Source organism: Lonchura striata, chromosome 17 (genome assembly GCF_050655825.1).
Source record: "Lonchura striata isolate lonStrDom1 chromosome 17, ASM5065582v1, whole genome shotgun sequence".
Lineage (NCBI taxonomy): Eukaryota > Metazoa > Chordata > Aves > Passeriformes > Estrildidae > Lonchura > Lonchura striata.
In genome coordinates, this window is record NC_140719.1 from 7,027,660 (window position 1) to 7,053,310 (window position 25,651).

The 25,651-nt window shown below is 49.9% G+C and overlaps 1 protein-coding gene across 6 annotated transcripts; it reads right to left on the reverse strand.

The window, feature by feature from the left end:
- On the reverse strand, positions 1 to 25,532 carry PTGES (prostaglandin E synthase). Of its 6 annotated transcripts, none has more exons than XM_085593904.1 (5): positions 24,499 to 25,532; positions 24,165 to 24,373; positions 5,515 to 5,715; positions 4,069 to 4,151; positions 1 to 2,210 (listed from the first exon to the last, which is right to left on the reverse strand). In XM_085593904.1, the coding sequence occupies exons 3-5, from the start codon at positions 5,620 to 5,622 to the stop codon at positions 1,961 to 1,963; spliced, it is 441 nt and encodes a 146-aa protein (XP_085450030.1). In that variant the 5' UTR covers positions 5,623 to 5,715; positions 24,165 to 24,373; positions 24,499 to 25,532; the 3' UTR covers positions 1 to 1,960. The 6 variants fall into 6 exon arrangements, with proteins under 6 accessions (XP_085450030.1, XP_085450027.1, XP_085450025.1 ...); XM_085593901.1 differs by lacking the exons at positions 24,165 to 24,373; positions 24,499 to 25,532 and adding exons at positions 6,024 to 6,272; positions 8,111 to 8,878; XM_085593899.1 differs by lacking the exons at positions 24,165 to 24,373; positions 24,499 to 25,532 and adding exons at positions 6,091 to 6,272; positions 8,111 to 8,870.
- Positions 25,533 to 25,651: the final 119 nt, after the last annotated feature.

Genomic DNA, 25,651 nt, shown 5'->3' on the forward strand with positions numbered 1-25,651 from the left:
TCAGAGCACAGTGATTTGTTTTTATTGGGAATATTTGCTTCCTGCCACCAGAATGCATGTGCAGCAGCAGAGAAACATACAGGAGTTCAAGACCTTGTGCACCATGTGAGGCAGAAAAGACTTGTTAAGAGGGGTCTGTGTTTCTGTGTTACCCAGACATCTGTGGGAAGAAGTGGCCAAGAGTGAATTGCTGAACCTGCAATCCTGCCCACCTTCCTTTCAGTGGGAGAGCAAAGAATTCCACTCCAAACTTCACCACACAGCTGAGCCTGATATCAGAACTGCACTAGGATCAAGTTACTGGTACAGAAACTTCTACCTGAGCTGAGCAAATGCTGAACATCATTCTGAACAAATGCTGAACATCAGTCTGAGCAAATGCTGAACATCAGTTTGAACAAATGCTGAACATCAGTCTGAGCAAATGCTGAACATCAGTATGAGCAGGTGTGTCCCAGTGCTCAGTGAGGGCTCAGCAAGAGCATCTCTGAGGAGAGCAGGGTCAAGGGAACAGCCTTAGTGCACAGGACAGGTGGAAAGGGAATTTATTTTCTACTCATTCTGGCTTGCCCCTGTGATGTTATTGAAATTCTGTGCTGCCCTCAGAGGAGGGAGGAGGCACTGAAGAGCAGAGGTTTCCTCCTGCTTTCTCCTCTAGAGGGGTGCTCCATTGCTGCTGCTGCTGGGAGCAGCCCCTGGCACCTGGGGACAGCTGTGTGGCAGATGAGCTCATGGCCTTTGTCACCATGCAGTACCCTGGTCCCCTCCTCTCCAACACGACGCTTTTGGGTGACACTGCAGAGCAGCAATGCTCCCTTCAAAGCCCCTCTGCTCATTTCCAGAGCTTTCTGCAAAGACCAGCTGGTGCAGGCTGTGAATGCCGTGGCAGCAGTGGACAGCAGGAAACAGCAGAAAGAAAACACCCCTAGGGCGATCACAGCACATTTCCTAAATAGCAAGGCAAGAGAAAGGCCACAAACAGAGGGGGAGAAACTCAGTCTGATGCCCTGGGGGCATTTTCAGGTATTAATGGCATGTGGACTAGACTGCCCTTTGGGAGAAAACTCTGTCTGCAAACCCCCTGTTTTGTGCTGGCATTTCAGACATTCCAGAAGTCCCAGAATTCGTGTCCAGCAAATGTGTTCAGGCTCCGTGTCCAGGGTAAAGGATTCCTGCTGGCTTCTCCAGGCATGTCACTCTGCATCTTGCTGTGGGGAGGCTGAGATGGAAAAGCCACAGCTGCTGCTGGCTGGGAGTTGCCAGGAGCTCCAGAGCCCTGCCTGCAGTGAGCTCCTGGCAGGGAGCTGTGTGCTGTGGTGTGAGAGCACTGTGAGGTGGCACTGGGAGCACTGAAAACTTCAGTGGCTTTGCAACATCATCCCTGAGATTGTGACTTCCCTGTTACGCTGCCTGGAAGGCACCTGCCTCCTGTCCTCCTTGGTGGAGAGGGAACCTAAGGGACTAAATGCTAAGGAACTCACATTCCCAGAGATGCACATGGCTGGGCAGGAGAAGGGTGGCTGCTTTATAACCTCTGCTACCAACCACATCTGCTGACGAAGAGACTTTGTGGGACCCTCATGATTTTCCCTGCCTGGTTCACGGGATATTCATGACCAGGAGGAAAAGGTCACAGTCACAGTTCCAAACACAGAAAACCTTCCCCTCAATAACCCCTTTCTCAAGGGGTAGTAGTCCATGTGCTTTCCACCTGTCATCCTCAGCAGGAGAGAGAGAAACCTGCCTCCACATCCCCTCCTGCATGTCCCTTCTCTCTGGTGACTTCTCTGACAAATTCTGATGGCAGTGGAATTTCATCAAAGCTGCACTGAACATCCTCAGGGCGCGGGTGACCTCCCTGGTGACATCTCACACACACACTCACACACTCACTCTCCCCACTCGCAGGGGCCCAGCAGAGTCAGGATCAGGGCGTTTGGGTGGTCGGTCTCTCTGGTTGTTACCAGTACGGGGTGGTGGCCAGCAGGATCTGCAGGGCCATGGAGAAGCAGGGCAGCTGGGCCACGCTGTAGGCCACGGAGCGAGTGGGGGCCCTCAGCTGCAGGAGGTAGGCAATGGTGTGGATGATCCGTCCCACGCAGAAGATGAGGAAGTGGATCCTGGCCACTGCAGGGCTGGGATCCAGCAGGGAGTAGATGGCTCCCAGGAAGAGGAAGGGAAAGATGTTCTCCATGTCATTGCGGTGGGCCCTGAAAAGCAAGATAAGGTTGTTGTTTGCCGCTAGAATTCCCTGTTTTCTCTCATTCTTTCTAGCCAGAGTAGCCATCCCTAGGTGTTGCTGGGCCTCTTCCCCACTGAATGGGGCAGACACAGCCCCCAAAATTGTCAGTTCTCCCTTGCACACAAGCAGGAGAATGTCACACCCTGTGTCTCTCCCTTGGGATGCTCAGCTCTTGAAACTTTCTCTCTGTGGCTGGGATGCCTGTGCCACAGCAGATGACAGTTTGAGGGCTGGAGCTTTCAAATAAACAGAGCAGAACACAGACCCTGTGAAGCTGCAAAAAGCAGCTGGTCAAAAGGCAGTTCCAGAGCATGGCTTCTCCAGTGGAGAAACTCACAGGATGAGAGGGGGTTGTGGTTTCACCTCTCTCCATAAATGCATCCAAAGGGGATTGGGGAGGAGTGACCCAACGACCCCCACGCTGTGGCTGGAGGGGATGCTGTGGCCATGTGGTGACACATCAGCACTGGTGGAGCCAAACCCTGTGCTCCAGAGGAACATGCACCTGCCTGGCTGGCACAGCATCACTGCCACCACCCACAGCGCTGATGAAACAGGATTGGGCCAGGCCATGAGTGTGGGTTGTGCCCCTCCTCCCCCAGCACCGTCCTCTGAACAAACCCCAAGCACCTGGGGGCTCAGCAGGGCTGGAAGGACAAATGGAAGAAGAGGGAGGAGAAAGGAGAGAGCTGCAAGGTAGCCAGGGGCCTCTTTCAGAGGCAGGGGTTAATGTCCTGCCCTGTTCTCTCCCTGCCCTGCACAGACCCTGGCTCTGCTCCCCTCCAGATAGAGTCTGAGATTAAAAGCTGACATCGCCCTTGCTCTGGGGAAACACCTTGGATTGAATGTGTCTTCTCCAGGGCTGCAAATACATCAGCAAGGATGGACTCTGAGAGCTTCAGCTGCCCAAGTCAGATCCCAGGCTGCCCCAGGTTTTTGCTGCAGCTCCAGTTATTTAGTTTTATGTAAGTTTGTTTATCCTGAATAATCAAAAGAAGATTGTGATTATTATTTCTGCTATTACTTTATTTTTGCTAGGAAGGAAGTGGCTCATTTTCCATCCTCCTCCTCCCCCTGGCAGCCCAGCAATTAAGTGGCACTGGATGTGTTCTAAAGCAAATGCTGGAGGCAATGGGACATGAGCAGTGAGGTTCCCATGCACAGCCCAGGGCTCAAGGATAGCAGGGACTCTGGTCCCTTTCCTGCACATCATCAGCAATCCAGCCCAGCACTTGGGGCACCTCCTTTGGTAAGGGGGACAGCTATTCAGAGTTGGATGCTGGATGTTGAATGCAAACCCGGATCCTTCTCTTGCCCTTGCTGCAGTGCACACCATGCTCCTGGTAAAGATTAAACTGCTCTCGTGCGCAGGGTCCCACAGCAGAGCTCCAGGCAGTCTGGCCGTAGAGTATTAGTAGAATATTACTTGATTAGTGAGCCCTTTAGCTTCCCACTTCTTGTTTGCCAGCAGCTGGTGCAGAGGGAATGGTGGCAGCAGAGGGAATGGTGGCACCAGAGGGAATGCTGGCACCAGAGGGAATGGTGGGACCAGAGGGAATGCTGGCAGCAGAGGGAATGCTGGCACCAGAGGGAATGGTGGCAGCAGAGGGAATGGTGGGACCAGAGGGAATGCTGGCAGCAGAGGGAATGCTGGCACCAGAGGGAATGGTGGGACCAAAGGGAATGCTGGCAGCAGAGGGAATGGTGGGACCAGAGGGAATGGTGGCAGCAGAGGGAATGGTGGGACCAGAGGGAATGCTGGCAGCAGAGGGAATGCTGGCAGCAGAGGGAATGGTGGGACCAGAGGGAATGCTGGCACCGCTCACCTGCGGCACCGCTCCACGTCAGGGTCCTCACGGAAGAACTGCAGCCCCCCATTGCGCAGGGCATCCTCTGGGTTTGCAAATGCCTGTAAGAGACAGCCCCCACCTGCTTACAGTCCTCAGGAACCTCACAGGTAGAAGCTTTGCCCCAACCTTGAAACCCTGTAGGGATTTTACCTGCCCAAATTTGTTACCACTCTTCATAGAAACGAGGGTCACTTCCATGCACACTGTCCTGCACCTCCCGGGACTTTTCCTTGTCCTCCAAAAAACCCAGTGCTGCCTGCTGAGCAGGTCCCAAGTGGGGGTTTCAAGGGAGCTCCCACCTCACCCCTGTCCACTTCTCCCCATGAAACCCAGTTAGAGAAGACTTTGCCAGCCAGCAAGATCACTGCTGGCAGAGAGCTTGCAGACACAGTGCGGCCTCCAAAAGATAACCAGGACTTCCAGATCAGAGAATATTCCCTGGCTGGCTTTTTGGCAGTGGCACTGTGTGGCTTTCCCATGGAGAGATGGGATCCTACACTAATAAAGTTAAAAATTGAAATTATTTGTGTGAGCTCCTCACCTATGCTCAAAAGCTGTCCCTCAAGGACCTGGCTACATCTGACAGCTTCTTTTTGCAGCCTGGAAAGGGCCCTGGTGCTTTCTTTAATTATGTTACAAGCCCAAACTGTCCCAGGGCTGGAGCATCATTTAGAATCACAAGGGGAGAAGACAATTCATCAGTTACAATGATGCTACAGCACACGGTATTTGTATTCTTAGATCAGAAATGTCTCCCTCCCTCTCCACTGACGCAGTCAGAAACTCCTCAAATACTTTAAAACAGATTTTACAGAAAGCTGGGTTTTATCAGGAGTTGGGGTGAGAATAGTAGAAGTCCAGTTGGCCCCAACTCCTAACAGCAGCTGGTCCTCCCTGCATTTTCCTCCCTGACCAAGAAAAATTTCCTCCAGCTATTGTTTTATTGCCCACGACTTGCTACTCTCCTGGAGCATTCCCATAGCCAGTCAGCCTCCAAAAGCTCAAAAGCTTTCTGCAACACAGCAAGAAAAAAGACCATTGCAATGGTTTCTTCTTAAACTTTTTTTTTTCTTCTCCTTTTTTTTTCCCAGATCCTGCAAATTACTGTAAACAAACTCTTTCTAGAAGCATCTCACCTGCTTGGCATTTTAGATCTCATTATTATTTAGATTAGGTTTCCAAAATTATAAACATCAAGTTACAGATGGTAGAAACAAACAAAAATGGTCAAAGAGAAGTGAGATATTTATCTGCTGCAGCTATGAAACAAGCTTTGCTTTCAACTGAAGTCAAAGAAAACTCAGCTTGCTTCAGGAAAATTTTGTTGAACTTCAGAGGAGGAATAAAAGAAGAAAGCAAAATCACAGAAACCCAAGTAAAGAGCCAGAAAAGGAAGAGAAGAAAAACGAAACTGGATCTTACCTTCTTTCTGAGTCTTACTTGGCCCGTAATGATGGCAACGGCATACATTTTTAAAATCAGAATTGTGCTGTAGAACGTGAATGACAGGAACACCTTATTTTCCATCATTTTGGGAAAACGTGTTGCTCGGTTGCTTCAGCACCCAAAAGCAGGGGAGATCCTGGGCTGCGAGAGAGCCCCGCAGGAGAGAGGCAGGAACAGCTGCGTTTAAACACAACACAAATCCTCTCATTTTCCAGTGAAAGCCCCCGGCCCCTGTGCCCCCGCCAGGCTGCCGGGACAGTGAAAACCCCAGGCAGCGCCTGGAACCGGCTTCCTCTGCTCCTCACCCTGCCGCCAGCAGCTCCCTGCGGATCAGCTGCCCGAGGCAGCGCCCTCCAGGCGGGAGCCTGGCTCGCAGCTCGACCCCCGGCCCCTCGAACCCCGACTCCTCGACCCCCGGCCCCTCGAACCCCGACCCCTCGACTCCCGGCCCCTCGACCCCCGGCCCCTCGAGCCCAGCCCCGCACCAGCTCCCCGCGGTCCCGGGGCACCGAGCGCCGCAGAGCATCCCTGGCCCAGCCGGGCGCTGCTCACCCGCGGAGCGCAGCTCTCCAGCCGTCCAAGGAGGAGTTAGGACGAAGGTAAGCGCTGCCTCAGCCGCTTCCAGCCCTGCTCTGGAGCCCACTCCTCCGTGGCCGCCCTTCCCGTCCCGCCCAGCGCTGGCTGAGCGCTCACTCCCACGGGAGAAGCAGCCAACCCTCTCCTACACATTCCACCTGCGAGGGATGGACAGGGGACACAGTTGTCCCTTGGCCAGCAGCGCTGTCCCCGCACCCCGGGCTGGGAGGGGAGCCCCGGGAATGACCAGCCTGGAGCCCAGCCAAGAAGTGAAGAGCTGCCTGCCCAACCCAAAGGCAGCTTGCTCTGAGAGGATGAACCAAGGCAGCCAGATGGGATTTTGTCCTTGGTTTAGAAAGTGCCATGTGAATTTGAAGCTGGCTTTTCCTCAGCCATCAAACACTGTGGAATGAAGAGTGGGATCAGAGCCTTTGCAGGCAGCTGGGTTACTATTTAATGCAAACTTAACTCCTTCTCCCCCAGCTAGCAGCAGCAAATTTCAGGGAGCCAGAGGAGTGGGAGCTGACAGGAGCTCTCCAAGTTTATCAGAGTGGAAGTGCTGGATTTGGTATTAATTTCCTTAACACAGGAGAAAAACAAAACAAACAAAACAAAAAACTTATTTCAGGAAAATAGAAAATTCATTGCATTTGCCTCTGAATCTTCCTCATGGCCATTCTGCCTTGGTGCTGCAAACCTAGACACTCCACTGCTCCATGCAATGCTCTGGCTCAGCCTCATGACATCTGAGGTGGAAGCACAAAGGTGGGCTACACATGACATGTGTAGGTGGAAGCACAAAGCAGTGAAGAAAGCACAAAGCTAGAAGTGCAATGGGACCTGCAGTGCAAGCAGAGAAACTGGATGTAGCTCCTGTGATTTGTGTTGCCATGGCATGGGGGTGAATGTGGAGTGGAGGCCATGTGGTCTAGTTTTTCTACCCAATACCCAGAAAAGTTTTGACAAACCAAAACCTCCTACCAATAAATATTCTGTACAACATGCCCACAAATAACAGAATATTTGATCACTGCTGGCAGCACTTTGCACTACAGTGGTTAATAAGATGTAAAAGCTGGCCAGTTTAATATCTAGCTGGCAGACAAGAATTTTACTTGAAATTATAGGAACAGTTTGACAGATTTGTCCTCCTCTCCAACCCCACAAGGGTCATAATTTGGTAAGTTTTGAGTCCCCAGATATGCTGAGTGTTAACCTGGGAAATTAAGACTGTGATTGCCATTGTATTGTTAGTGCTCTATAAAGCCACTCTGCAGTTCAGGCAGTTCTCATGGGCAATCCAAAAGAACTATATATGTGACATGCAATAAACTGTGCTATTCCTGAACCCAGCTGGCTCTTTTGAATGTGACCAGACCTATAATTCACAGACTATTGGTACACCTGGCATGGGGCCTTATAGTTATGTTTTTTCAGCAGTGCAGAGAGCCTTTGAAAACCTCAAGCACTTGGTTTTAAGGGGAAGCTACTTGCAGTTGGTCACCACCACCATGACATTGGAGGCTGCTGCAGAGTAAGTCCTGGCACAGCCCAGTGTGGAGCTCTGCAGCCTCTGGCAGGCTGCTTCCCTGGAGGTGGGAGTGGGGACACCAGGGCATGCAGCAGCCATGTGGATTCAGAGTCTGTGCTAAGAGCTGGGATGTTCAGCAGTGAACTACATCCAAACCCATCCACGCTTCCCTGGAGCTCGGCAGGGTACTATAAACACCATAATGCCAAGTGTAAGTACACAGTGGCAAAGCCACACCCCAAACACTGCTCCCTCCCATCCCTCTTCTCCACAGCTAATAGGGATCAACCCACAGTGGAGAAGACCTCGGTGCCCAAGGACTGGGGTTATGCAAGGCCAGACCAGCCCCACAGCATGGATGAGACATTCTCCAGCAGCCCCTTTTCCCAGGAGCCTGGGAGAGGGCAGGCAGCCAGACCCTTCACCAACACATCACACCCTCCATCCAGCAGCTCCAGTTTTTACCAGCTGATGATCCAGTCCACGGGGTCTTCGCCAGTGGGACCTTTTTCCTTCATGCACTTCCTTCCCCCTCCCAAGACAGCCAACACCTCGCTGAGCAGCAGGAATATGCACCTGCAGACAAGTCAGGACTCCTCCCACTAACCAGCCAGACTTCTCCTTGGCACCTTGGCATCATTCAAACACTGGCAAGGAGCCTTGGACAATTTGCACCAGCAACTGGCACAAATTTACATTGAACTGAGAGATCAGAAAGCACACCTTGTTTAGGGCTAAGCCCTCAGGGAAAATTCTGTTGTGGATGTGTTAATTTTTAAAAGGTTGTTTGTTTGGATTTTTTTCCTGTGTGTTTATGCATTTCAAACCCCTTTCAGTGTTACACAGAGTGGAACACCAGAGCAGGGGGTTATGGATGGGGATGAGGAGCAGAAGATGACTGCAAAGGTAGGTGTAATGCTCCTGGGATCCCAGCTCCTTTTGAGTTTACCAGGTTCAGGGCTCTCATGCTGGGTAGAACACATCCACACTTGCACCTTCCTGACGTTTGAGACCCAAGGCAACGTAGCTGCCGTTCGACTATCCCAATAATCCATGCGGAAGCAGGCTGTTAATACTAATGGCTTGTTCCTCCTCCACAGATCACATCCTGCCAGGACAGAGCCCTTGCCTGAAGAAGTCCAGGTCCTAACAGCAATATGTCTTTAAACTACAAGTAGTGCCTTAAAACCTTGAGCATGAGAGGTCTCAACCCAGGACAAGATCTACCTAAACCAAACACCGCTAGCCAAAAACACTGCTTTTTTTTTTTTTTTTTTTTTTCCTGAGAAATTATTTATTCTATTTTCTCAGAAAATATTAAATTATTTGTGAGGCTTTGAAAGATTAGGTTGTCAGGTTAGACTGACCCCAGGAGCTGTAGGAAAAAAATTGCAGCATTTTGCTGGAGGAGGAACTGAACTGTAGGAAACAGAAGGAATGAAATATTAATGGGAAATGCTTGAGAAAAGTACTTAAAAATAGAAGCCTGTAAAAGTGGTTCTGCTTTTGCAAGATTATGGAATAAAAACCATTCTCACATAGGTTATTTATTTGACCAACTGAATTATACTACAGTATTGTGACTATATTTTTCCACTTTTGGGAAATTTCCCGGTGGCAGCAAAAGGGATTGGTTCAGTGGAGCACTGGCAGATCTGCTGGGGTGGCACAGCCTGGGCTCTACCCTGATCCCAGAGGGAAGCTGACACTTTGAGCAATTACAGCTCAGATCCCCCAAAATTTTCCCTAATGAGCCCAGTTACGTCCTACAGCTGGGGCTAAGTGAAGAGCCCGAGGGGACTGCTCCAGGCTGGAGAAGATGGGCATGTGGGTGGCACTTCTGCAGCATGCTTCCACATGCTGGTGGAGAAGGTGCAGAGCCCAGCTGGGAGTTTGCTTGCCCAGGGCACACAGCTCAGCCCAGGAACCGAGCTATGTTCCCAGCTTGCTCCAATGCTGCCGTGGACACCGGTGCCCTCCTGCCCTGCCATTTCTTCCTGCTGCTCCCAGCACAAAGCCTTGGAGCCTGCACACTCCAGTGATCACCTGCATGCATCCTGGGAAACCCAGCTGCCAAGGGAGGCTGTGCTGTGCTGGCTCATCAAGCAGGATGACTTTTCAAGTAAAGGCATGAGTGTTTCAGCTGTTTATTAGCAAGAAGGGTGCTCCACCTGCGTTCCCTCAGTCTGCACGAAAGCTCCCACCACCATGACGCACCTTCCGTGGATCTGTGAAATCCTCTTGCTTCACCTGCAGCTCCCTATCCCCAGACTCCTGGGCTCCTCATGCTTGTTTCAGCAAGCAGGATACAGAAGATACTGCAAAGTCAGTAAGCAGTGGAACCACCAGCATCTCTGGCCCCCAGCATGAGCATCTGTTGTGGTTTGACATTGGCCAAATGCCAGGCACCCATGAAAGTTGCTCGCTCACCCTCCCCTGCCACAGCTGGGCAGAGGAGAGAGAAAATTAATGAAGGGTTCATGAGTTGAAATAAAGACTGGAAGAAAAACTCCACGGGCAAAATAGGCTCGGCTTAGAGGTACGAAGTGAGTTTATTCCTAACAAAATCAGAAAATTATAATAAGAAGTGAAATAATCCCTTAAAAACACCTTTTCTTCCCCTAACCTCTCCCTTCTTCCCATCGACAGTGCAGGGAGACAGGGCATGGGAGTTTTGGTCATTTCCTCACTCAGATTGTCTTCCGCTGTTCAGGGAGAGAAGTTGTTCCCCTGTGAGACCGTGGGGTCCCTCCTATGGGAGACAGTTCTCTGTGAACTTCTCCAGTGTGGGTCCAATCTCATGAGCAGCAGTCCCTCCCAAACTACTGCAACATGAGTCCCTCCCAGGGGAACACAGTCCTCCCAAAACTGCTGTGGCGTGGATCAATCTTTCCATGGGGTGCAGTCCTACAAGGGCAGGCTGCTCCAGCCTGGGAGCAGGGACCTCTCTGTACCCTGGGTCTCCCACTGGATCACAGCCTCCCCCAGGCATCTACCTGCTCCAGCCTGGGCACCTCCCCGGGGGCTGTGGGTGGATCTCTGCATCCCCCATGGGTCCCCACGGGCTGTGGGTGAATCTCTGCATCCCCCGTGGGTCCCCATGGGCTGTGGGTGGATCTTTGCATCCCCTGTGCATCCCCGTGGGCTGCAGGGTCACAGCTGCTTCAGCATGGTCTCACCACAGCTGAAGAGGAATCTTGGCTCCGGTGCCTGGAGAACCTCCTCCCCCTCCTGCTCCACTGACCTTGGTGTCTCCAGGTTGTTTCCCTCACATGTTCTCACCTCCTCCTCTTCTCTGGCTAGAAAAAACTGTGTTTCTCACTTTGCTTTGATTTTACTTCTTAAATATGTAATCACAGAGGTGTTACCATAATTTCTAATTGGCTCAGCCTTGGCCAGCAGCATGTCCATCTTCAGAGCCATTAGGGATTGGGTCAGAGCCATCAGGGGAAGCTTCTAGCACCTTCTCACAGAAGCCACTTCTATGACCTCCCCAGCTACCAAAAACTAGGCAGAGGAAAACCAACATCTCAGGAAACAACTGGCATGCTTCGGCCTTTAGTAAACTCAGGCAGATTTTGTCTGGTTTGCATTTTAAAGTGACAGTACTGGCTGCAGCTATCTGAGAGGCCTCAGGCATGAGGAATGTATGATCAGACTCTCCTAAATTGTCCTTCACACTCAGAAGAGCAGATGCCTGCAGCAGGAGAAAGTCATCAGGAGAGGCCCAGGGAAGGGGCAGGCGTGTGGTGGCTCTGAGTCTCAGGCAGAGCAGAGGAAGCTGCTGTTCCTCAGCCAGTCCCAGGGAACAGGCCCAGGGCCAAGCCAGAAGCAATGGCATGTCCTCCTGCCTTTTTCCTCCAGCTCCATCCACCATCCTTTCCTGCCTGCTCCTGGGTTGCTGCCCTGTCCCGGCCAGTCTCCTGCCCAAATTGTCACACCCACCCTGGCTGCAGAGGAGTCACTGTCCCCTCAGCTGCTGTGACACTGTGGAGGTGCTAGAAGAGAGGCCATCAGGCTGTGGGTGTGTGGGAAGTAGATTCTTTTCTCTTGTTCTGAGCCTCACATGGATTCATGCCTGGGCTTTCTCTTAGAGGAAAGAATTCCTTGGCTATGTTGCTCTGTGCCTTCAGGGATGAAACCCTGCTGGGTGAGGGGCTGAAGGAAGTTATTTCTCCTCTCTCCCTCTGTCCTAGCTGGTTTAAGTGCTGGCTTTAGGCAGAGCAGCACCTGCCAGTGCTGAGAGCAGGTAAAGGTGGGAGATGGGGGTCAGGGCTTGGGGTGTGGGGAAGCTGTGTCTCTCTCACTCAGCCACACCTCAGCATCTCGTGATGTGTTTTGCTTCCCAAGAACCAGATCCCATCAGCTGTAAACAACAGGCAAAAACCACTTGTGTTACTGCCCAAAAAGAGGGAGTTTCCCCGCCAGACTGGGAGAGTAAAGGAATGAATCACTGCCAAAAGTTTTAGAATTTGGAAACATTTCCTAGGCTTCAAGCATTTCCAAAACTACAGTGTAGATGCAGATTCCCTGATGGGGTGCTCCGAAAAAAGAGCAAAGGTAAAGGAAGCTGCATGATCCGGCCTCCACATGCTGTGTTCTGGAGAGATGGGGATCAGGGCATGGGAATTACAGCATTAAGAGCCCTGGCTCACTAACAGGGCTGGGAGAGAAAGGAACTGTGGTCCCTGATTCCAGCTTTATGGAGCAACAGCAATGAGCAGCTTCAAGGTGAAAAACAGAAAGCAAATCTCTTATTTCCTGGGCTGTTAACCCTGCCTTGCAACTCAGGAAGAACAGGTTGCTGAGCTTGTTAATTTTAAAGTCTTTTAAGTCCTGTTTTCACCAGATAGGCATTTTCAAGTTCTCACAGGACAAGAGGAAATAGAAAGGTCAGCTCATCATTGCCTGTCCCTGACCCAAGCTGAGTGGCTACACCATCCTGGTGAAACCAGATCCAGGGAGAGCCTTCGTTCATGGCTTTGCCAAAGAGCTTCACCCACCACAAAGCTTTCCAAAACACAGAGCTTATTTTTAAATCCCCAAGTTCTCTGTGTCCCCTTCATCACTCCCAAATTAAACAGCAGAATTTCCTCCCACCCTCCTGTGTAGGTCATGTTGTCTAGATCTCTTTAGCACACATGCCAATCTTGTAAGTGACACTTTGCAATGTCCTGGAGGGCAACTGAGCTTCCTAGAGCAGATCAGGGCCTCCTTCCCACAAGACCTGACTCAGGCAGAAGTCAGAGCTGCTCAGTAATTTGAGGTTTTATGAGTCAAGTCTTGTGTCATTGGTCCAGACACATCCTAAAACTTTCACTTTTTCCTGCACTGAGTCATGAACAACATATCTCTTGGGTTTGCTTTTAGGCCAAAGGTGGTATGGGTTAAATTCTGATGTTGTTAATAAACACCCCTCACTAGCAATGCTGAAAACACCTTCCTCACAATCAGCCTGGAAAGCAGAGAGCAATTTAGCTGTGTTATTTACAGCCCCCTTGCCTGGAAGTTTTTTATTGTGCTGTTGTCTCAGCTGGCCTCTTGTTCACAGCAGTGGCAGCACTGACACAACATGACCCAGGCTGCATGACCGTGACTTTATCCAGAGCAGAATTTGGGTTAAATGATGCAAAGAAGTAGAAAAACCTCTCTACTCTGCAGGCAGTGATGCCTGGGCTAACCATCCTAAGTTTTCTTCTCTGCCTGAATGCTCCATTGGCAGGACTCCGGGAGCCAGGTCCCATGTGTTAATTACTCTCCTGATTTACAGCCTACATCCTCATGTCTATGATGTTGCCAGAAATCTGCTCCACCCTGTGTTTATGCAACCCTGAAGCCCTCCATTGGGGAATATGTGCTTTTTGCAATTTTTTACAATCTAGCACAACACATTTCTGTTAATAGCACCACTGTCTCAGGCAAGAATGAACAAGAAGTTCCCCCATTAGCAGGAGAGAAGATGGATCCCAGCTGTGGAAAGGCTGTAGGGACAGGAGGCTATGGGATGCTACATTAGTGGGGCTAGAGCTGTCCCACAAGGAGAGGTGGACATCAGGAAGAGGCAAGGAGCTGTGCTGCACCATTACTGCAGCAGGGCAAGTTGTGTGAATGTTCAGTGGTGGAAGGAGCTGCTGCTCTTCACTATGAGTGAGGCCCTTGCAGGGTTGTTCCAGCTGTGGTTTTAAGGTAGGATGTGGCCCTGTAGGAGATAGCAGTGAATTGAGGCTCTCTGGTCCCGTTTGCCCTGATTCATCCAATCTTCAGAAATCAGAGATTAACTTAAGCTCTGAATCACAAGGTTTAATTCTCTTTCTTGTAAATTTGTTGTCATACATGAAGCTAATGTTTGGTAATTACATGCATCAAGTCACCATCCAAACTGTTAAAACTAAATTACTTCTTGAGACAATTAAGTTCCATAATGAAACACAATTTAAACAATAAGTTCCATAATGAAACACAATTTAAATTAAGATGATGATGACAATAAAATAATAATAATGTTTTTATGGGATCTCCTTCCCCTCTTGCTCATGTCACAGACAGACACACAGGGGAATTAAAGAACAGCAGTTCTTGCTCAGCTTTGCCCAGCATTCTCCTTTGAAACATGTCTGTGAAAGCACCTCTTACTCAGCTTTACTTCAGTCCCATTTGCTTTCATCTCGCTTCAAAGGAGATTTCTCCATGCTTTTGATTATCCCAGTCATACTTTCATATTTCCCGCTATGCTGAATCAAGCAGATGACCAGCACATGACTGCCAACTCCTTTACCCCCTGCACTTCAAACGTCCTTCAACCTCCTAAAAACTCATTTTTCTTTTAAATACCACAAGTCCTCACTGAGGGGTTTAGGATGACTCCACACCAAGTTATTTAGAACTCTAGAGGGGCTGCTCCCAAACTGTAGGAATTCCAGCAATGTTATATAGAAGACAGCCCTGGAATACTTCATAGCTATCGAGCATTAGATCTGGCTGCTCATCCCTGTTCCTTGGGGACTCTCTGTATCCTGCAACCAATCCCCTATTTTTCTGTGCTGTTAATGTGGATCTAACATTGTTATTTGCAGAGCACATCCTTCTCCTCTTTTCAACTCATTCCAGTTCCTTGTTGGCCACAGGGTTCCCAGCTCTCAACCACACATTAACAATAGCTGGAAACTGGAGTCCTGCAGGGAACCTTTTATTTTAGAAGAGTACATTTTTCTTCCTGTTAGATAAAATATCTCCTGGAAAAAGAACCTAACAGTTTCAGATTCATCCTTTATTTAACATTGAGGAAGCTGTATGAAGATGATACCTTTCAGGTCATTCAGAGTAAGATTTGAGGCATAAATTAACAAGTCCTCAGGCTTCCTTGCAATGATATTCTGAGTCCAAACCACAAAGAAGGAAAGACCTGGTGGAATTTCCATGAAGCCTCACTAGTCTCCACAGAAATCACCAAATCCTTTGGGTGACCTCACTGCTGGTGCCTGCAGTTCTCTGGTTACTGATCCCCTCTGAGGTTCTCCAGCCTGTGCTGCCCTCTGGCCTTGGCTGGCACACTGCCTGCTGCACTTCCTTGGCCCTGAAACCAGCTGGGAAGTACCAGTCTCACTCCATAACCTCCCCAGCATTTCAAGAGGCCCAGACCCAGCCTCTCTGAACAAATGGGGAAGCTATTGCAGCAACAAATAGTCACTTTCTCCTGATGAACCCACTTGGTCCTCAGTGTCAACTGCTAGACCTGATTAAATCCAGGCAGAGGTCTTTACTTGGACATTAACTGAAGACAGAGCAGGAAAAGCAGAGGCACCAGTCAGAATAGCTGCCTTGCAAGACTAATTTTAGTGACCTGTATTTATGGCTTTTCCACAGGAGATGGGTATAAGAGCAGGGTGTTAGCTTTGCTAAACCCCAAGCTTTACACAGCCTCTGATTCTGGTCCAACCCAAAACCTTTTAAATCCTCTTTTACCTAAGGGTCCAAAACCATTGGATGGGGCTGTCTGCTTAATAACACCACCACCTTTGGGCTTTGCATGAGATACAAGCCACTTACCACATCAGAGCCCATGACTGCAGTGAGGGTACAACATTACTCATGCCCTACTCTTCCTGAGGAATCCTCCCACACCATATGAACTGTTGCCTTCAGGGGAAGGCAAGGCGACCTGGTTTCAAGGAACAGCACGGCAGCCCAGTCTCCCCTGGGCCACTCGGGCCAACGACACACGCAGGCACCAGTGTGGTGGACGGTCGAAAGCCTTTATTATCTTATCTCATGGGTTTAAATAGTCTTGGGGGACTGTGCTACGTCAGGGGGGGTTGGTAGGGTCTCTAGGGTTAGTCAGGAGTGGAAAACTACTGGGTTAGGTGTGGTTACATTCTTTGGGGTAAATGGATAACATGTTGCAGGGTGAGAGGGGGAAGGGGTCTTTCTTTCCGTCACATCCCGAAATCTTCCGTTCGCCTGTCCCTATCTACTACATCTCCCCCCTCCTTTTCATAAGTAACATGAGGTAGTCGTAGATATAGGCACTGGAGTGAGGTACAAACTTGTAACTTGGTAAGGAAAAAAGGGTTTTTGGTAAACCTGAGTAAATCTCGCAAGGTGAGTTTCGAAGGCTTTTTGCAGCTGACTGTGTTTGCACTTTTTGGTTTACAGCATTTGTTGCTGGCCTACAAACAGAATGTTCGCCCGTTCTAGACGGGCCTGAACAAATGAGACTAACTTGTTCAGCAGGCATGGTCCTATGGTAACAGCTAAAAGCAGTATTGCCAGTGGACCTACCAGGGCAGAAATTAAAGTGGTGAGCCAAGGTGATTGATTGAACCAGGATTCGAACCAGCTCTGCTGGGTTTCCTTGTCTCTCTTTCTTTGAGCCAGTCTATCTCGGAGTTCTGCCATGGAGTCTTTAACGACTCTTGTATGATCTGCATAAAAGCAGCATTCTTCTTTCAAAGCTGCACACAGTTCTCCTTGTTGCATGAACAAGAGGTCCAGTCCTCGCCTATTCTGTAAAACTACTTCTGAAAGCGAAGAGACTGATTTCTCTAGATAGGAGATGGATTTCTCGATCTTCTGCAGGTCTTCATCGATGGTTATTTGCAGCTGAGAGAGTCCGTGCTGTTGGGTTGCAATGGCTGAGACACCTGTGGCTGTACCAGCTGCTCCCAGGCCGAGCAGCATTGCGATAGTTATACCTGTGATTATTTCTCTTTTGTGCAGTCTGTCAGGTTCTTCGAAAAGGTGGTACACTTCTTCATTTGAGTGGTATAGGACCCTAGGAACAATCAGAACTTGGACACAGAAGTTAATAGAGTCATTAAATTTGGCAAGGAACACACAAGGACTCACTCCGGATCGCTGGTAAACCCACATCTCAGATGCGGATGGGACCACCCACTTACTGATCTTTCTGTTGGGCTTGACAACTTTAGTGCAGAAGTTGCTTTTCTGTTTTGCTAAAGTTGCATTACCAAAACATTTGCCTTGTCTTGTGATTTGACTCAGGGTGATTTTTCTGCGGGGAGTGTCCCATCTGCACTGCTGGGGGGCACTGGCTGTGGAGTAACTGAAGGGGGTGTCTAAAACGATGCCTTCGTAGAAAGGGGGTTTAACATCATAACAAAGCCAACAGGAGTTAGTCAGGTTCGGTTTGGTTTCGTTTAGGGTTAGAAAGGTAGCTTCTAGTATATAAACACAGGGGTGTTCCACGGGCTGGTGGAGGGTTCTATGTGACCCTTTTGCAGCTCGAGGTCGACCAGTTCTAGCAAGGCTGCTATTCGAGGCTTTGACAGGGGCCACTGCTCGATCCATACGGGGTCTGGTGATTTCTAAGTCAGTTTGATTGGCAGCAGTGGGTGTACGGCAGTGGCCCTTATTATAAATTTGTAATCTTGACTCTTAACATAGCAAGGATGTCTCTTCCTATCAGGGGTGGAGAGTTTTGCAAAATGTAGGGGTGGATTGCTACTGTTTGTTCTGGTCCCTTTTTTGTATGAAGCGTTATGGCTACTAATTGGGTGCTTTTCCAAGCTCGGGACGGCCCTCCTACTCCGTTCACTGGGGGGACTTCTTTGCACTGCCAGTGTCGGGGCCACAGTGCTTGGGGAAAAATCGAGCAGTCTGCTCCTGTGTCTGCTCAAAACTGAAGCCCTATGACATGGTGGTCCTGACTGCCACAAAGGCGGCACGTCCCTCACACCTTCGGTGGCTCCTTCCCTATTTTCATGGCCAGGGCCACCCAGGGGTCCCGTTCTGGGGCGTCCCCTGCTGACCCTGCGGCACAGGCGCTGTTTGCGGCGGTAGTGGGTACGAAGGTACCGCAGGCTGTGTTGCGAAATTCGCTGGCGAGGGTACGAAGCTGGCTGCCTCCCGTGGGGGTATGGGGTATAAGGGCGCCCCGTCCCACTGGGGGTTGGCATAGATGGGCTGCCTTGCATTTGCAGCGGGAGGAGGCTGGGTGCAGCCCGCACGCCCCCTCCCTCTCCCGTTTCCCTGGGGCCGGGACCTGCATTCCTTGGCCAGATGCCCCTTCCTCCCGCAGCCCCAAACAGGCTCCTCTCGGGCGTGCTTGGGGTGGAGGCGCCGCGGCGGGCTGCCATGCCAGCTGGGGACAGCTCAGCGCAGGCTATTTTTATTTCTCCCCAGTCGGTAAACTGGGCTGGTTTGTATTGTGGCTGCTTTTCGGTGCGGCTTAAAGCTTTACTTGGTTTTGTTTTAAATTGCATTGGCTCTATTCTCTTCGTCTCAGAGTCCCAGCCGGCTCCCGGCAGCTCTTCCGAGCTGCCGGAGCTGCTGCCGGACTCAGAGTCGGAAGTCGAATGCCAGCGCACTTCCGGGGCTCGGTGCCGTTTTGTGCGGCTCCGACCCCGCTCCTCCCCCCGGGGGTGGCGCCGCTGCCGCCCCCCGGGCTCGCCCTGCCTCCTGCAGGGGGGTGTTTCTCCCTTATATGGTGGCAGCGTCAGGCGCGGCTGCCGATCGGCTCCGAGCCCTCTGCCGCTCTCCTCCTCTTTCTCCCGCACACGCGCATTAGCGAAACTCCGCGCCTCTGGGCTCTTCGCGCCGAGACTGCCCGCGCCCCGCCCCTCCCCTTGGCTGCCGGCGCCATTTTCAAAGGCGTATGGAGGCGGCGTGGGCAAGATCTCCTCCCGAGCCGCGGCTCCCGCGGCTCTGGCTTCCCCCGCCAGTCCCTGCCAAAAGAACTCTGCGCGCTGCTGCACCTCCGGTACCGGGTCACCGACCGGCGGTGGCGGGGCGGATGGGGAAGCCGCGGATTTTTGGGAGGTTTCCGCGGGGGGTCCCGGGCCCCGGCCCGGGGAGGGGGGCGACGCGCCGGCCCCCCCCGGATCCCCGCTCCCGGGCGGGTCACCCTCAGGGGCGGTTTGCGTTGCCGCTCCTACCCCTAGCTTGGGTGTAACCAATAAACACGTACGCGCTGCGCTCCATGTCTCCTGCTCTTCTATTGCTCTGCGCAGGGCTTTCTCTACTTTTCCCCACGCCTTAAGGCATTTGCCGCTGCCTGAGGATTTCGTGTCCTCGGCCAGCGCGGCTGTGCATTTTTCCCATATCTCCGGATGCAAAACATCCACAGGGCGTTCAATTGCCCCAAGCTCAAGCAGCCTTGCTATAGCAAGATAAAAGTCTTTGAGCTTACACTCAATTCCCCATTGCTTATGAACTTCACTTACGACCCTGGCGAAGGCATCCATGATGATCGCGGGTCCTGGGACGTCTCCCTTGCCGAGAACACGGTTCCACCGGTCCGGCCGCTGCTCTTGTCCAGGCGACACCCGCTACCCGAGCGAATTATTCCCGGGCTTCGGCACCAGTTATGTTGCCTTCAGGGGAAGGCAAGGCGACCTGGTTTCAAGGAACAGCACGGCAGCCCAGTCTCCCCTGGGCCACTCGGGCCAACGACACACGCAGGCACCAGTGTGGTGGACGGTCGAAAGCCTTTATTATCTTATCTCATGGGTTTAAATAGTCTTGGGGGACTGTGCTACGTCAGGGGGGGTTGGTAGGGTCTCTAGGGTTAGTCAGGAGTGGAAAACTACTGGGTTAGGTGTGGTTACATTCTTTGGGGTAAATGGATAACATGTTGCAGGGTGAGAGGGGGAAGGGGTCTTTCTTTCCGTCACATCCCGAAATCTTCCGTTCGCCTGTCCCTATCTACTACAATGAACTTAGTGTTTTCTTATTTCATGCAGCTGAAGTTTAATCTCTTTCACACTGTTTTTATCCCTAAATTATTATTTACAACAGAATTCTATTTAAGATAGAATATGGGCTAAAGTTTCCCTATTATTTTTTGTTCTTTCAGTAAGAACTGTTGCTACACAGGCAAACAGGCTCACACGAGACCTACTCTGCTCCAAACCAGCCTGGAGAACAAAACCAGAAATTCCAGGAGCCAAGCCAAACAGGAACACTCTCCAATTTCAAATTCTGGGCTCAATTTTAAAAACAAGGGTAAAAACAAAAGGCAGGATCAAGGCAGGTGAAGTTTAACTCTCACAATGTCCCCATCTTACTAGTGAGCACCTATAGCACAAGGTTTAATTCCCTTTCTTGTGGATGCATTGTCATAAATAATGGGAATATTTGATATTTACATGCCAAGTTCACTGTCCACACCATTCAAGCTAAACTACATCCTTGGACAAGCTCCAAAATGAAACAAAATCTGAATTGAGATGATGATGATGGCGATGATAACAATGATGATGCTAATGATGATTATCATCATCATCTTTTTATGGGATCTCTTCCCTCTCTTGTTCATGTCATGGAGAGACAAGGAGAATATTAGGAACAGATGATGTGACTAAGCCAGTGTTGCAGCAGTGGGTGAGAGCACCTTGACTTGACCCCAAATGCAGTTCCCAGATCTAATCACTAAACCACAGAGGATGTCTTCACCAGGAATGTTTAGTTTACAAGTCAAAACAGAGCCTAACTGCCAGCATTGATAGCCCATCCACTGGATCTATCTCTACCATTTAATACATTATTCATCTGCATCTTGCAAGACACAGGCCTTGAAATCAGAGCCTGGAGGCCAGAAGGGGTGAAAAGGCAAGGCTGCTAAATGGTAAAGCACCTCCACACCCTGCTTTTCTTTCCTGATTTCCTGCCCTGAGGGTGCCTCTCAGCTGCCAGCCCTGGTGGATTTACACGGTCCAGTGGAGACTGCTGCTTATCTACACCTGGCTTTGGGTGGTGCCTTTATCGTGGAATCATAGAACCATTCAGGTTGGAAAAAAACTCTAGGATCATCAAGTTCAACCCTCAGCCTCCTGTGTTCACCACTAAACCACTTCCCAAGTGCCACATCCTCATGACTTTCGAACAATCCCAGGGAAGGTGAGGCAGGCCCTGAGCTGCTGGGTCCTCTTGCCCTTCAACAGCAGAGACCCAAAGCAGCCCATAAAACACCCACCTGAGCCCCAGTGTCTCACAGCTCTGGTAGTTAACTGGTAGTTTAACTCTTAACAGCAATTTTCTCCAAGCTATTCCTTAACCTCTTTATTCCTAGCACCAAAACACGAGACTGGTGTGTGTCCAGGACATAAAAGTCCATTTGAGAAGTGGATATTTGTTAAGATCGCTCAAATACAGATTTGAAAACTCTTCAAAGCCTGTGGCAGTCCTGGCAACTTCTGTTCATATGAATATAAACCCCTGATTCTATCCAAAGCCAAATGGCTGCCTCCCTCCATCCCTTCTGCCTCTGGAACACACAGTGGCCTGCAGGGGAACAGAGCTATTTTGGCTGCTAGGCACTTTAATAATTCCTTGTGCCTGTTCTGAGAAAGACCATCTCCATCCATCATCGCTTGATGGAGCGGATATGTGTGAAAGATCAAGCAGGTTTCAGCACCAGGACTCACTCCACAAAGAGCAGAGAAGTGTCCTGCCAGCATTGCCACCTTGTGCTTATCTATTAAACATTCAACTTCCAGCAAGTTCCCACGGTAGGCAAGAAACATGAGACAGCAGCTTCCCTCACCCACAATCATGCACAGCTTAAACATGTTCCCTTCCCTCTCACTCCCATCTCTACCAGGTAACACAACCTGTGCAGCTCCACCTGCTGCAAACCACTGGGATCAGATTAAGAATCCCATTTTCATCCCTCTGCAGAGTTCACCACGGCCAAAGGGCACCGGCAGCATTGACAAGCCCTGCTTGGTCCCAGCTGCCCTGGGGAGGAGCTGTGCTGGTGCAGACCAGGGACAGCTCTGGCCTGAAGCACCTCAGCCTCCAGGCTTGGTTGTTCACCCTGCTGGGACAGCACAGTGACACTCTGACTTGCAGCCTGGGCTCAGGGAAAAGGGCTCTGAGATTGGGCATCCAGACAGGAAACACTTTTCTGTTGTTGTAGAGAAGAACCTCTAAATGGAATTTTTCAGAGACAGCAACCAGAACAAAATCCAACCCTCCTGGTACCTCAGAATTTCACAAGGGTTCAGTTGTGATCAAATCAATTATTTCCCAAGGGCAGATTTAGTGGACAAGTATATAATGTTCTATTTCACTCAGATCCCAAGCTCATCCACATCTTTCCGTGTCGGACTGTCCCTCTTCACACAGCACAGCACCACACACTGACCCAAGGGACTCTGTGATTTTATACCCCAGATAAAGATTTTGAAGCCTGTACAAGTTTAATCACAGCCCAAGCTTTTGAGTAAATATTTCAGTGACAAAACAGAATTGTTAAACCCTTTGCTATGAACTACCGTGTTGAAAAACAAAACAAAACAAAACAACTTTCATCATCCACAAACCTCAATTTTCCTACCTGCAAGGGAAGGATGACAAGCTCTTGACTCCCTGGGTGTTTCTAGGATTAGACAATGTCTGCTCGACATTAATGTAGATGTTGGTATTTTGTGTTATTGCTCCTGTCACATTACAGAAAGGTCAAGGAACATATTTCATGAGTCAGAGCCTTTCCACAGCATTAGTGTAGTCCTTAGAGCTTAGCCAGGCTCTGTATTTGGATAAAGCCCACCACAATCCCACTCTTTAAAGATCCCAATGTACGTCAGAGTGGCAGCCCTTTCCTGTCACTGCCTTGTCTCTGTGTTTAGGATAAGCAGCACTTGGAAGATGATGCTGAAATTAAAGCAGGGAAAGAAAACAAAGCAAAACCACACATATGGGGTGGTGGGGGTGATAGAAAAAGGGTAAAAATAAAGGCAAATTTTCTCAGAAAAACTCAGGCCATTAGAGAACATCTAGCCAGAGTCAGAAAGCAGGGAGAGATTGTGTAAAAATGAATGAAAGGAAAAAGTAGTCTCCCAGCTCTTCTCCAGTTAAAAACTTTCAGCAGGAACCTCTTGCCAGCCCAACTACTCATGTTAAACAGCACATTTCCAAACCTCTTTCACAAAGCACCTGGAAATATTGAGGACGTTATACATCCTCCCACAAAAATACAGTTGTTGTTTTTTTTTTTCCCTGGGAAAAGCATTGATTAATTGATCCTGCAGTTCTTACCTGGAAAACTCCTGCACTCCATGAACTGAAGATGGGGCTGCAGCCTTGATTCCTAGCCCCCTGTCCTCTGGCTGGAGACATTTTCCTTGGCTCACCAGCCAGCTGGGAGGTCTGCTGCCTTGTGAACCCCCACATTTTCTGAGCTCTCTGCCACCGAGCTCAAAGTGACCCGGCCCAAAGTCCTGAAAACACTGACTTTAAACCAATCAAACTGCAGGTGGCAGGAAATTCCAACACACCGGAAGCAGGGTCAGGCCAGGCAAAAATCCCATCTGAGACTCCTCTCTCCTCACCCTTGGCCTTGAATACTCCATCTCTGCATCCCTTATCTCTTGCTTTGCAACACAGATGCCCCATCTCCATTGCCTCCTCTACCACAACAGCTTTAGCACCCCAAATTACACACTGCAAACACCCTATATCCTCCAGTTCATACCACTGATCCCCAAATTACTACCATTCTTCTTCCTGTACTCTCTGCAACATCCTTCTCTTTTCTACATCTTCTCCTTTTCACCACACCACTTTCACTGCTGATCAACATCCCAAATCACAGACACCCTAAAACATAGACACCCCAAGCCTACTGCACACTGAACACCTATCTAAAGTTCTTCTCTGATGCAGATTTTCAGTGCTTTCAGCTTGTGGCAGCTGGTTCACGATGACCCACTGCTGGCCAACCACCCCACCCCTGTGCTGGTCAGGAGGACAACATCAAGGCGTGACAGGATGCCAGTTCTGTGCCTAGGGCATAAAGGGTGTTGAGGTGAAAGAGCAACGTGTTCAACACAACAGGCACAAAACATTGCACTGTGGACTGTGTGTTGCAGGGTCTGTACTCCACTTGGAGCTTCCAGACTGCTGTTCAAGGAAATTGCCATCAATGTCAGCCTCACCACCACTATTAGACATCTCATCCATGTCCAGGCCCAGCTTGAACCCATTTAACTTGTAACGGATAATGAGATAACAGCATGACATGCAGCAGCTGAAGATTATTTAAACACCCATCTGGTACCTGTTATGCAGCATACGTCCTATTGTTGTATAGGAAATATATGCCACCTCCCTCCCACATGGAAAGGAGAAGATCTATAGATGTATCTCATGCTACTCCTTCTTTTTGCAGATGAGGTAATTCTCCGTCTCTGTGTTGTTTCTAGCATATCACTTCACATTTCCCATCTGTGTTTTGGGAGATGCAGGCCCTTCCAAGCTGTTGAGACCCTGTGAAAACACACAAGAGGACCATGAAAAATTTGCTCAGGACTTCTCATCCCCTTCATAGATCAGTCAGAAAAGACTCTGCTATGAAACTAATTCACCCTTTGAGAGACAGAACATGGTACTACCGTTTGTCCCAGATTGATTCAGGGGTGACAGTCCATGTCTGTGTTTGTTGGACCATGCTGTTTCTACAGAGGAGTGGTGAAACACCTGCTGAAGCCTGAGAGGTGAGCAAGGCAACCTGCTCACACCGTAATATAATAAATAAAAAGCAACCTGTCCACTGTAATCAGATGGACAGATGAGAATCTGCAGACTCCTGCTGAACAGCCTGATTTCTTTATCCAAACCCTCCACCTTTCTTTGCAGGATGACTTTGGCTGTTTTGCTGGAATGGCTCTCATAGCTCTGGCTCTCTGTGATCCCTCAGCAGCCGCGGGCCGGGTTACTGTGTATCCCAAGGAATCAGGTTTCACAACACAAGTTGTCAGGTCTGCAGATGGGCGCCCACGCTTCTCTGTTTTTCTCCAACATGACTCAGTTATCTGCAAAAACTGCTCTCGCATGGACCAAACCCTGTGTCTGACGCCCCATCTAGCGTTCAGCAAGGCCAGATGCAGAGGAAAGAGGTGACTGGAGAATTCCCATCATTTTCAGCGGTACTAAACCACATTTATAAAAGTTATTTGCATCCAAGAGAGCTCGAAGAGAGCCCAGGCGACATGGAATCATGCATATCCCTCTGCCAGTCCCTGCCTCTGGACTCTCTGCAGTCTGTGGGTGTCCAAGTGGAGATAGCAGCTGGAAAAGCCCTGGAAACCCAGCTCCTTCTTTGCTTGCACAGCACACTCCGGGGCTTGGAGGAGAGCTGGGCAAACCCAGGATTGAAACCCATTTCAGCTTTGGAATGGGGAGCCAGGAATCGGAGCTGTGTCCCTCTCAAGGCTCGATGACAGCCTGGATGCTCCACCAGGGAGCAGCGACACTGCCCGGCTGCTCGGCAGCACTGGGCGCCCTTCTCAAGACAGTCATCAAATCTTGAGCAGGTATTTTGAATACTAAATAATGCTGCTCAGTGTTTTTCCAACGAGATTCTAAAAATAAAATGGGAGTTGCTCAAAAGTGCGTTTCACTTTTTTTTTTTTTCGTTAAAAAAATTGTCTGCTGAGAAAACAAACCTTTTTCCGCTATCCTTCTTTGCAAACACACTTTTTTTTTTTTTTTTTTTTTTTTTTTTTTTTTTTTTTGGTGGTGGGGAGATAGTGAAGTTGTTAGGAC